The 12619-nt window shown below is 40.6% G+C and overlaps 1 protein-coding gene and 1 long non-coding RNA gene across 2 annotated transcripts; one reads left to right on the forward strand and one right to left on the reverse strand.

Moving 5' to 3' along the window:
- Positions 1-699: 699 nt before the first annotated feature.
- Positions 700-11214, reverse strand: LOC143361863 (uncharacterized). Its single transcript, XM_076801565.1, has 3 exons — positions 11162-11214; positions 7315-7686; positions 700-1246 (listed from the first exon to the last, which is right to left on the reverse strand). Exons 1-3 carry the CDS (start codon positions 11175-11177, stop codon positions 1116-1118), a joined length of 519 nt encoding a protein of 172 aa, XP_076657680.1. The 5' UTR covers positions 11178-11214; the 3' UTR covers positions 700-1115.
- Positions 8548-12469, forward strand: LOC143361864 (uncharacterized). The gene is made up of 2 exons (XR_013083538.1): positions 8548-8685; positions 12003-12469. It is a non-coding gene; the product is annotated as an uncharacterized LOC143361864 (long non-coding RNA).
- The last annotated feature ends 150 nt before the right edge of the window (positions 12470-12619 follow it).

Consider the following 12619-nt stretch of genomic DNA (forward strand, 5'->3'; position numbering starts at 1 on the left):
CAACTGTGCCACAAAAATTCCCTCCGAAGGAACACATAACGTCACGGCTCGAGAATTGCCCGACCAACGTATCAATAGTGGGGGTACCTAGAGACGTCACGATCCGTACCATTGACGGGTAAGGAAAGAAACGTACCACAACGTTAGGCTAGGCTAGTTGATCTAGCTAGTAGTATTGCTTGACCACGCATCTAACCTAACGATACTTCCCTTCCCCACCCTCGGCACGAATGGCGGCGTCACCGTCTCATTTGGGTGGGATCGACTACACTATAGTTTCGTGATGTCACTCAAGATCTGACTATAGCGTTTCTCCCACTATTCATCACTGGATGTCTCGAAGCAAGTGGACTAATGTAAACCCAGCGTAAGACTGTACCAGGCCTGGGCAATTTTTCCCCGCCGTCACTTCACGACACTCACTACCAGTTTCCTGGTTTCTCTACTGCTGGCCACGTCATATTACTCTATCATGTTTGTATCTCCCCTGGAAACAAAAGAAACTCTTTCCACTCTCCATAGGAGCATGGTAGGGGGTCTCAGGAGTGGGAAGAGAACTCGCATGCAGTGTTACCAGACCAAGACTTTTCTCCCACTCTATCTTACTTCTACGCCGGTGAGTATCCGTAACGGACCGGTCACGTGACACGTTTCGTCTTCGTCGCGTACGTATCGCAATGTCACACGACTAATGCGGTAATGACAGAAGGAAAGAGAGTAAGTCTATTCCCATCAATTTCTCCTATCTGGCCGCACTGTCGTGCGCCACCATTTGCCCAGGCCTGGACTACGCAATAGCTTGGTGACGTCACTCAGGTTCTGACTTTAGCATTTCCCCCACTATTTGTCCCAGAAATTCCTCGGTCTGGTAACACTGCCGCCCACGAGGCTTGCTGAACAGCACTGGTCTAGCATGCGCGGCGAAACGTGTTCGCCGCGCAGAATTTCGCGCGCTGTCAGATGATCGGAAGCGTGTGGTTGTCGTTGATGTCAAGCAACGGTCGCTGATTCCCGGCGTCGTTGCCATCTTCCGTGTGGACGATGTCCGGTATACTTCCGGTGGAGGGCCCGCCTACTAGTTGTTATCGCCTGGACGAACGGAAGTCTGCACTAGGCTATGCGAGGGTGACCACCCCCTCTGGTTCTGGGGACCAACAGTTGTCTGACAGCCAACAGCCGACCACCACGGTCACGAAACCGATCAGCAACGCCAGGAAGATGTACGCCTCCGCGTTGCCTAAAGAGTCTGGGCATCCAGGAGATCATCGATGATCGTCCGTATTAAACACGAGGTTGACGTGACTGCGAGGATCGTGGACACGTGCATCGCATGCCGAGATATCGTTATCGTGCCGAAGGAAAGTATGCAGGGTCTATTGATCGAATAGAGAGCCAGGTGGTCAAGAGAAAGCTTTCTCTAGTACGAGACGTTTAAGTTCATCGTCGGTGGTGAAACGTATGCACCGCGATGGAAAAGTGAAGTCGTCCGGTGGTAACTAGACTGCAAAACTTCATGCAGATTCGCGTGTTTAGAGCCGCGTTAGAGGAATCACGAATTCGAAGCTAATTTTCATTTCTGCGCTAATGGTTCCGGCGAGTGAAACGTGAAATGGAATTTTTGCTTTGTTGGTTTTACGCGTTGTTGGTTTTCGGGATGTTTGAAAAATTATATTTAGCACTGTGTCAGATGTTTTTGATGGTTCCGACGTGTGCCGGGGATTATGAAATTGAACATATTTCTTAAACTTTTGCGTACTTAGACCAATTTCTAGGCATGGTAATGCGCATAGTATTAAATAGTTTCAGCCACTCAACTACAATTTAACAAAAACTTTAATTCGAGAAAAACTCAATCGTTTTCACTTCTCTAAACAGCACTATGAATTTTTGAATGTATGACATTGTACGATCTCAAGATTCCAATGACCTAGTATATTCTCAAGTAACCTTGAGGTAACCTTGAACAGAGAAATTAGAAGAAAATATTCTGTTGACCACCATTGTATCTCCAGATTACAGGCAAAACACAGTAACAGGAAAAAAGTTGATGGTTTATAAAATATCGAGTCGCTATTAAATAATACTCTACTTTGTTAGTTCTATAAAATTATGCGTCATAAAACGCATTTATTCTACGACACGCTAATGTCAAAGGAGTAGGTCTAATATTAGGTTATTACACACAAAATGTCCCATTTGTAACAACAACTTGAAGCAATCATAATTTAATCAACACAGTTTGCCTACGACTCACAAGCTATTCAATTCAACTACAATAGAAACAAAATGTTCTGGTCGTTCTTGTTCGTCTTTCGCGAAATTGTAATCTGTATCTTTGAATATCTCTTGTCGTCAACTTTTACCTAGGACAAGTATAAATTATATGTCAACTGGTACTGAAGTCACGATAATTTATCCAAATCAAAGAAACGAAGGCTGAACTTGACAAATTAAATTCCGTACTGAAATCAATTCTATTTAAAGATAAGCTATTTGAACAAAAGAATGGAAAATCGAATTTCAAAAAAGAGATTACGATCTTTACAATACAGTGATAAACCCAGAGTCATAGTAGTATTTTTATTTCATAAAAACCCTGTACACTACAGGCACCGTAAAATCGGATATCTCCTGTGTAACGACCTTATATATCTTATGCCTGGAATGAGTATGAAACATTTATACTCTTCTACATACAGGCACACATTTTATTTGCAGCAGTCCAGACAGATGCCGACGTATTCGTCACCGAACGCGGGCACAGCCCAAGATCATGATTTACCTAGGATCTGAAAGTTAAATCCGAAATCTGAATACGAAGGGCGTGAGCGAAAAGGCGCGTACTGATCGTCCGTTTCATGAATTTTTCACGTCGCTCAGTCTATTATCTTCGATTTACGGGGAAATCGTCGCGTACTGGACGCGAAAAAACGAATCGAGCCGAGTAATCGCCTAACCGTGGCATCCTCGGCAAAAATTGCAAAGATCGGGTCTTCATGATAGCCCTATTGTCTCTGCACGCGCGAAAAATCCGTGATTTACTATTCCATCCAAGATTGACACGTACGACAATACCATACAGAACGGCTTTCCAAGAAATTGAACTATTCGCAGAGATGGTTTACGAGTCCGTCTCGCAATATAAGACTTTCTGGCTGCTGCTTCTAAAGTAAGTTCATAAACCTGAAAAGTTTCGTTCGCGACATGTCGGGAAATTGCTTACGATGATAAGCCAAGCCGGAATAAGGAACGTAAAAGTTTCGGACGATAGCTGCGGGAAATATTCGAGATTATCGCAAACTAAAGGTCGTAACGCTGCGATTAACCCTTAAGTGAACTATTAGGGCTGATGCGGTCCCATTCACATTTATGCTAATAATTTAATTTATTTAATGTGTAATTTTTATTTAATATGTAACTATCAACGATGTAATGATTTGTGGATTTAGATGAAATATTAATAGCTTACTATATTTCTGTTTACTATTTCATAGAATGATTGCATTTTTCAAGCACATTTTGAAGGCTCAACTTAAGGGTTAACGAGTATGTAATAAGTGATTGCCAATAACTGTGGAGTAAACGTAACGAGCATTTCCTGCCAAAATATAATTTTCGAAGCAGGCTAACACATTTACGGCAAATACTTCACTGAAGCAGCGCATGCAATTTAACACTGTTAACTCGAAACTTTCAAACATAACTTTATATTGACGATCAACAATCCGTTCAAAGCGTAATTTTACCTTGCTCGATAGACGAACAAATAACGTGCTTTTGAGCTTGCATCATAATTGTGAAGCATAAAATGCGTTAAATATTTAATTTACGTGTACAATCGAGTGACGTTAAGGAATAATTTTATAATCAAACAGTGATGATGTATTGACATTCGTGTTGGTACTCTATTCTTTGGAAAATTTTGCTGTGTCCATCTTTCTCATGAGAAACAATTTTGAAACAAAATGTTTGTACCTTTCAAAATCGTAAACTACCTACCATATAAAATCTCTTCTGGATAAACTGTGTATTGTAATTTTATACATTCAAAAGGCCTCATATATAGCGAATACATTGTCGAAGATACATGAACTCTATTTATTTAAAAAAAAAAGTAGAGAACAATGCTACGGATTTACGATGTAGCTCAATAAAATTCAACCGCGCGTGGAGAAACAGCGACAGCGATAATATTTATAACTGTTGAGTTTTGAATAAACGGAGTGTGAAAAAGCGAATTCCAGTCAGCCTAATGGGAAAAATTAGAATAAAGTCGAGAGTGAATTGATGATCCGAGTAAATCTGAAGACGTTAATGGCGAAAGTCGTCAGCTCCGCGAACCACATTTACCACCTATACGCGCTTAGGATACTACAAATGAATTATAACCGTAACCCGCCAAACTTGCAGAAGAACTTCGTTGGTTACCTCAGGGGAACGAGGTACAAGAAACTACTCGGATTACGATGTTCCCTGTGTCTACATAGTTCTTACGGATTAAATAGTTTGGTACGTGGCCGCGATATCTGATACACAGCCAGGCGAAGTAGTTATCAACCTCGACGGTTACAGAAAATTACCATGTTATAGACGGATTCATCAATGGCGACCTAACTTTCACCAATAACGTGGGTGCACCGATTAGAAATCGTAAGTAGATGTTACATACATCCGCACCTTGAGTACCGAACAATCTTACAAGTTCATCCACAGTGGATGTGAAAAGCAGGGTACTTGGCCAATTGAGCCGTTAAGCTAAATTGTTAATTCATGAACTAATTAATGAATTATCTGATTTCAATTTCATCTCTGTTCAGAATTTATATTGATTCTCAAACTATTTCCTTTTATTAGAATATTTCTTTTTAAGTTAAAAATGATGATATTTCACAATATTGTAATTAAAATAAAAAAAAAGATTTTTGTCCCAAACAATGTGATCTTAAAAATGTTTTGAACTTTGAACACGTTGGTGTGCCCCCAGTTAATGTGCTCGTCCGTATTTGTGTGCCTCCAATGAATGTGCCTGTCTAAACATTGGCAAAAATTGTTATTTTTTAAAAATACGTGTTTCTATAATTGACTTGGATCTAGAAAAAGCGTGTTTTAAATTTTTATTACAGTCACAGATAAAGCTAAAACTCGAGATCTTTAGTCGTGATCAGAGTCTCAACAGCAATGTCCTTTTGATAGTAACGGCGAAGTTCCAGAAAATGCCGATAGTTTCGTTTTTTCTAATTCGGTACGCTCTGAATGATTTGAAAGTTAAAGTGAGGAACCGTGGGTGTGTGTGAGACACGTAGAAAGCTTATTTAGTATAAAATGATCACCGATCTAAAAGTTAGGAGAGTGCGACCACAAACTGGACAGAAAAGGCAGATACCATTCCACAACATTGTCATTTCCATAACGACGTGCACTAACTGAGAGAAGTATAGCGAAGTCGAACACTTTTTCTCGACGCACATAGAGGTTTTACGCCTCATTGGCGAGCCTTCCGATAAAAACTTGTAGAGGAAATCTTTGGTTGGACTGATCTTAAGGTTCACTGAAAACCGTATTGCCTCGATTTTATCTTGTAACACTTGCTGGAAATATCGACGATTATTCGTGCTGTGAGCAGATGACAATTTGACTAGCTGTACTAGGGGAGTGCGATAGAGAGGGAGAAAGGAGAGTCTCATTTTTCTGACAGTTACCAAAACAGATAGTGAAAAAGAACAGAACCTGAAAATCAGTCAACAGAGTCAGTACATAACTTCTATTATATACTTTGTTACTCTCGTTTTTAGTCAAATATTTATTTAGTTAAATCCATTTTGGTATCTCTTTATATTATTGAAACGTGTAATTCGCACGTTAACTTTACATAAATCTTCCACAGCGTGCTCAGAACTCGCGAAACTCCTAGTTTTTGCTCCAATTTTGGCCATAAATGCGTAAAGCCCATGGTCTAGCAACTATGTAGATATAAATCTGACCCGTAGCCAAGTTATAATCTCCGCGCAGCACACAGGCTCTCTATATCCTTATCAAAACCAACTAGATCCCATATCAGTTGCAAGACTTCGCTATACCTTCTCGATACTTCCCATCACCATAGTCCATAACCGTTTTGCACACCCAGCTATGAGTGGGAGTCTTTAACTCCCACTCTTAAACCCAGTCCGTACACCATCGATTGTCTCATTCTAATTTATGAATCCCTCTTCAGCATCGCTTTCAGCAGTGGTCGCGTAAAGTTGGAGTACAGCCAATTAGAGACGTCGTGCGCAAGAATGAACGGACACCCGTACCTGTTAGCGCCAACGTGTTTTTAAAGGAAATTGGTCGATGGCGAGTTGCCATTTGGCCTTCGAAGGATTTGTTATAAGGTCTCGCCTGTGGTCTTCAAAGTTACTTCAAATGTCCCCAGGAACCACCCTTTTCAAAGTTTCCCGATATTTTTGGGACACCCTGTATACTAGGCAGTGTCGCCAGACCGGAGAAATTGAGGGGAAGACAGTCTCTCTCTCTCTCTCTCTGTTATTATCGGATTAGTCACATGACATTGTGACACATGCACGACAGAGATGGAACGCTCGAGGAGTGGAGGAATAGCGTCGTAGAAGGGGTAAGGTAGAGTGGGAGACAAGTCTTGATCTGACGGCACTGATACTGAATGTCCCAGCGCAGCCAGTTACTTACACGTTCACGCTTAACGTTCGGACTGACGTAAAGCGCATGTTTATATGTATCTACGAGTAGGGGAACCTCCAGAGAGTAATGATGGGAGTAGTGCAGCGACAGCGGGAAAGATGTTCCCCACGCCTGAATTTTGATCCGTGATACCTTAAAATCTAATTGTCAACTCAACGTAAAAATTTGCACTGATTCAAGTCTGACATAAAAATTTGAGCTAAAGTGAAAGGGATAAAAAGGAGGGAAAAAATTCACAGGTCGTGTCGATGGCTTATATGAAACTGATTCCAAAGACGTATCACGCCACACCCCTCATTTTCGGGACACTGTTTCTGTTCGCTGGATACGGTTAGCAATAAAATGTCTGCAATGCGCTCACCTAGCCTTTACGGTTATGGAGACTGGCGACGGTAAGTAACGTAGCTAGATAAGAAGACAGCGGATCTTTATGCAAAATAAACATTTTCTACCTGAACTGCAACGAACTGGAGTGAAGAAGAAATTGATTTGCTTTCATAACATGTTCAATAAGTTGAAAATAATGTAACAGTTTGAAATTACACCTACTCATTTTCGTCATAAATGCATGAGAATCCGCTGTCTAAAGATAAGAATAAGGAACGGTTGGTTTACCTAGGGGTCCCTTCGACTTCCAGAGGCCTTTCATGAGGGTGGGGTCGCCGCGGTGCCAGTTGCGCCACCCTCGGCCCCGACGATTCGACCCTGTGGAATAACCTGTAACATTGTTAGGTCCACCGCCACCGGCGGCACCGCCACCAGCTCCACCGCCGGTAGTGCCCCCGGTAACGCCGAGACCAACCCCACCGGTTCCACTGGCGATGCCGGTGCCAGAGCCAGAAGCACCGCCGCCAGCAGCGCCGAGGGTGCTGCTCGCGCCGCTGCCAGCTGTGCCACCGCCGGGGCCCGGGGTGCTCTGCGAACCAGCCTGCGGCTGTCCATGAGCCCCCACCCCGCCACCACCTTGTGGCAACGGCAATCCCGCCACTTATATGTCCAAAGCAGCGTGAAAAAGCAATGGACATCGGTCAAATTATTATTAGACGCTGCCACGCATACACTCTGGGGCCTGATGATCTTGGCTTCTCAACGTCCCTTCAGCTAACCAACGAGTCTACCCCCATCTCCCTCTTCCGCGTGGCTTGAGAAAGCTGACATTCTCACAGGAAAAAACGTATGGATATGGCCCATGAAGCCCGGGTGGTCATCTCTACTTTTGTCTATGCGATCAGCTCTTCAGCATAGGATAGGTTACAAGATCTGAAGTGGAACCTTCGTTGTACGAACAAATTATAGGGGAACTCCATTTGTCCGAACTGTTATTGTCAGAATGTACAATTTGAATCGTCGCCTATCGTTATACGTAGTATAATACAATCACAGACGAAGTATAGGAGTAGACCCATCAGCATTTTTCTGTCACAAGTCCGTGGGGCCCTAACTCTAGCTTCGTGGAGTTCGATAACTCATGAATTTGGGCTTGTTAGGAAGAATCGAGTATTCTGTATAGTTGAAACAGTTTAAATTGATTTACACGTACATATACTATAAATACAAAAAACTATTTCGTATGAATATTTTGATTTATATGTTTAATAATATTAATTACCTCATTCTTCCCTACCAAAGGCATCTCCCGCTAATAACATTCGAACGAGCATCGTCAATTGCTATCGCTTCAGTCAACAATGCGTCAACGCTAGACGTCAAATGGAAACCTTGAAAGTGCAATCGAAATTCAGAACACTGCTCGTTGTTCCTGTAAGTTGGCAACAGTAATATTAATGGATTGGAATAGTAACCCACGGTAATTCAATGCAGAGACGCAATACCATGACGCAGCAATGAAAAGGAGGCTTGTCTCGAAACATGCGCCAAACGGAAACAGTGTTTAGCCATTCATTGTTCGAGTAGCGAATGGGTGAAACCCTTCAAAGTTCATCAACAGGTGAAAGTTCAGTATGGTGATGCATCTCTGTCGCTACAGTAAGTGTACAAATCGACTAAGAATTTATTAAACGATATTATCACTCCTTCCATACAGCTGTCAGGTCTGACCAGGGAGCGAAGAACTTTTTTCTTAAGGCGTTAATGCATTTTTGAAGCACCGAACGTAATGGAGACTACAGGGTGTCTCGAAAAATGTTGTCCTTCCTTGAAAGGGCTGATTCCTCATTTGAAGCAACGTTTTCCTTTACGAAAATGTTCTCCGCGGCCTCTTTACCACGTTGAATGCCATGGGGGTCACCGATGACCGGCACTCAACTTGGCGGTGGCGCCGTGGGGGCCACCGGTGACCGGCGCGCCCAGATTTTTAGAAATACATAATTTGGACAAATGTCAATATTTATCAATAAAAACCGCACTCCAGCGCCACGGGGGTCACCGGTAATACCCGTGGCAACTAACGTATTAAACATGGCTACACACTGTAATTTATTTGTTGTAGGTAATGTTTCAGCATTATATGTATCGTATAATGGAAAATTCATCGTGGCGCCACGGGCAAACCGTGTAAAACTGGCGTGGCATTCAACGTGTTAAGGAGTTATTAACGAAAAACACAGACCAATCAGAGCGCGGCTACAGCGGATATTGGCGTTGGCATTGGCCTAACGGGCCTAACCGAAATCCGTCCTCTATAGCCGCGCTCTGATGGGTCCACGTTTTTCGTTAATAACTCCTTAACGAAACCGCGAAGAACATTTTCGCAAAGGAAAAAGTTGCTTCAAATGACCTCAGGAATCAGCCCTTTTAAGGAAGTACAACATTTCTGGGAGAGCCCGTATATAGAAAAGTAATATCGTTACGTATATTCTGTATTCAATAAATTACGAAGTTAAAATGCAGGTTTCAGGTTTTCATTTGACTGATTCTAGAACGTCATATTGTCGAAAATGTTTAAATCTGTTTGTATGTATACGTAATTTTGAATTTTCCGAAGGATCCTGTAACCCCGACGTTTTGCAAAGTACTTTTGTTACTTTGCATAGTATTTTCGCAGGCTTTTACCTTATGGAAATCTAGCGAAGAATTTAACATATAAATTATATAATTACATCTGCAACGACCTTGAGTAGCCAAAATCTTCTACCCCAGTTATAATAAACTTTGTGGCTTTCGGTCACATGATATTTCGTGACACTAGGGTTATGGTAGTAGGTGTGTAGGTACATAACCCTAGTAGCATTTACGGTTGGCCACCGGTGGTCAACGGTTGGGAGTTAGTTGGGATATGGTTAGTGGTTTTGCCTACAAATTGGGCCTACGACGAAAAATGATTTGTCATTTTGTCGAATTTGTCAACAAATATTCAACGTTGGGCCTACAGTTATTATAGTCGGCTAATTAACGTGAAATTTACGACGATAATACTACATTGGCCCAACGAAAATCTGCTAACATTTAAACATCATTTTACAGGCGTTGTAAACGTTGCTACAACTAAAAATTTGTTAGTTATTATATTTCAAATTGATTTTTTTGTTTTTTTATTTATGGATATACACTCTCAATTTGTTACTGTCCCGCAATGGTTGGCCCGCTAAAATTTTATTGTGTGCTGCACCTTCGTTTATTTATTTCTTTAATTTTTTCATTCTCCAAGGGGAAGATACGAGTAGTGCTCATGTAGTACAACGTAACCCTTTTGGGTTTCTTCAGAATGGACCTTCGTTTTTAGATATTTTGATATAACATTTTTGACGTAAAAAATCGTACCATCTATTCTCAAGACAGCTCTGTAAGTTCGGTGGTAGCGTATTAGATTCCTACGCAAGCGGCCCGGGTTTAAGTCCAACGTGTGTATGAAACTTTTTTTTTCAATTTTTACCGTGGAGATACAATGTTTATATATTATTTAGGATATACTGTAGAAATAACCGTAAAAGAAAAGATCAAAATAATATGTTAGCGGGCCCGGTTGGCCGTCCGTATTTTAGTAACGTCGCGTCGGCCTTACGTTGGACATGATCGTTGGCCGAACCGCAAAAAGGGCGACATTTCTAACAGTTTACCAACTAATACCGCAACGAAGGCCCAACAAAATGCCAACCATAAATGCTACTAGGGAATAAGATCTGCAGTAAACGTGTATACACTTGATTAACCATACGACAACGGATTTTAATTGGTAACTTATAATTCGTCATATTTTTAGTTGAAGTATATACACTATTTTAGGTTGATTTTATGGGTGGGTTCGTGCTTTGTCATCTCTGCCAACGCAGTTGATTTATTTCTGGTAAATTTATTCAGGATACATTTTCTGTATACCGTCTGTATTTATAACTAGTATTTTCAGGACAGATCGCGTGATTACTTTATCGTATATTCGCGAGATAAAATCTTTGAATAAATTTACCGGATTTTAAATCTTTCAGTGCCAGTTCGTTAGCATGCATAATCACTAAGAAATGTAAAAAACTATTTTGCAGTGTTAAAGATATGAAATTAATTTCACCCGAAACATTGCACATGTCACTGAAATTTTCGCAGCACCTTTAATGTACACCTGTTGATGGTCACACAAAAACATTAATTTTATCGTACCAGCTTGGCAGAAATCGCAAGAAAGAAAAACAAATTTAGTATATGTTATAACTCTCCATTGAAACTATTATTTCATTAATCGTTAGAATTGTTCATAAAATTCCAAGTTCCCTCAGTAAAATATACATACTAATATTATTGTAAATTATTTATGATGGATAATCTTAAAATATTGTTTTTCGGAAGTACTTAATTTATCGTTCTATGTATTATTAAGTTGTATTCTACAGTGCCGGCAAATTTTATATTTCGCCTAAAGCGCGAATAAGTTTTGTAGCAAAAGTATCACTTAAATGATATCATTCAATTAATCACCGTTAATGTTAAATGTTACCGCAGTTTTTAATAGCCATTCCATATCTGAACTTTTTTATAATGTGCTCTTAGCGCGACCTAATTGGTCCCAGGAGAGAAAACTTTAACTACTTCGAGACTGTCTTGATTTAATTAAACAGTTTCAGAGCGAACACGTCTTCGTGTATACGTACTAGGCTCTTGACGCTAACAAAGCGTTAAAGAAAAAAAAATAAAAAAATAAAAAATGTATCTGAAAAGCGCTTAAGTACTCAGAAACAAACAATTAAATACTTTCGATTACTCCTCGAAGCGGAAGCGTCAAATAAATCGGTGTTCAAGCTGAATTGGCGATGCGAAACGTGTAGCGATAACTTTTAGTTCTCTTTTTCGCGAAAATGTAACTAAACTTTAATGATGGAGTATACATATTAGAAAAATATAAATGTTGTTCACAGTTTACGACAACGATGTACCAGATAGTCGCAGATTGCTCGAGAAAAACTCACCACATAAGGAGAGGAGCAAAATACTGGCAAAATACATCCACCCCATAACGTCATCAACAGGTCTCTTCTGCGATAGTCATCATTGTCGCACTATCGGCCTTTCTGTTTGCTGCGCATGCTCGGTGACACTGGATTATTCATTGCTATCACGATTCCTGCAAAATAAAAACATCCACGTTTCGTCAAATTCTATAAAATTGAAACTAATCGCAATGTAATTCGGATTGAAAATTCAATTCCAATGTTATATTTATAGCATAACAAGTTTAGTAGAATTTACTCCTTGAAAAACGTGCAGACGTATATCTGTGAACGAATACTCTGTGCTACTGATGGACTAATGAGATTTTTAATCATTAACAACTAAAACACGAAGTCGACACCGCATTTCTTTGACTTTTATTGTTATGTTATATTGCCACGAATAATTAGCTCTTAAAATTAACTCGGAATTATTGCGGAATACCGAGTGTGTGTTTACAGAGATCTTCGCGCCATATTCAGCGATCGATCGCAACGCCACCATAAATCACGTGGCTGAATCAATAAACTGATCGAGCAGTGAT

This window comes from Halictus rubicundus, chromosome 15, assembly GCF_050948215.1.
Source record: "Halictus rubicundus isolate RS-2024b chromosome 15, iyHalRubi1_principal, whole genome shotgun sequence".
Lineage (NCBI taxonomy): Eukaryota > Metazoa > Arthropoda > Insecta > Hymenoptera > Halictidae > Halictus > Halictus rubicundus.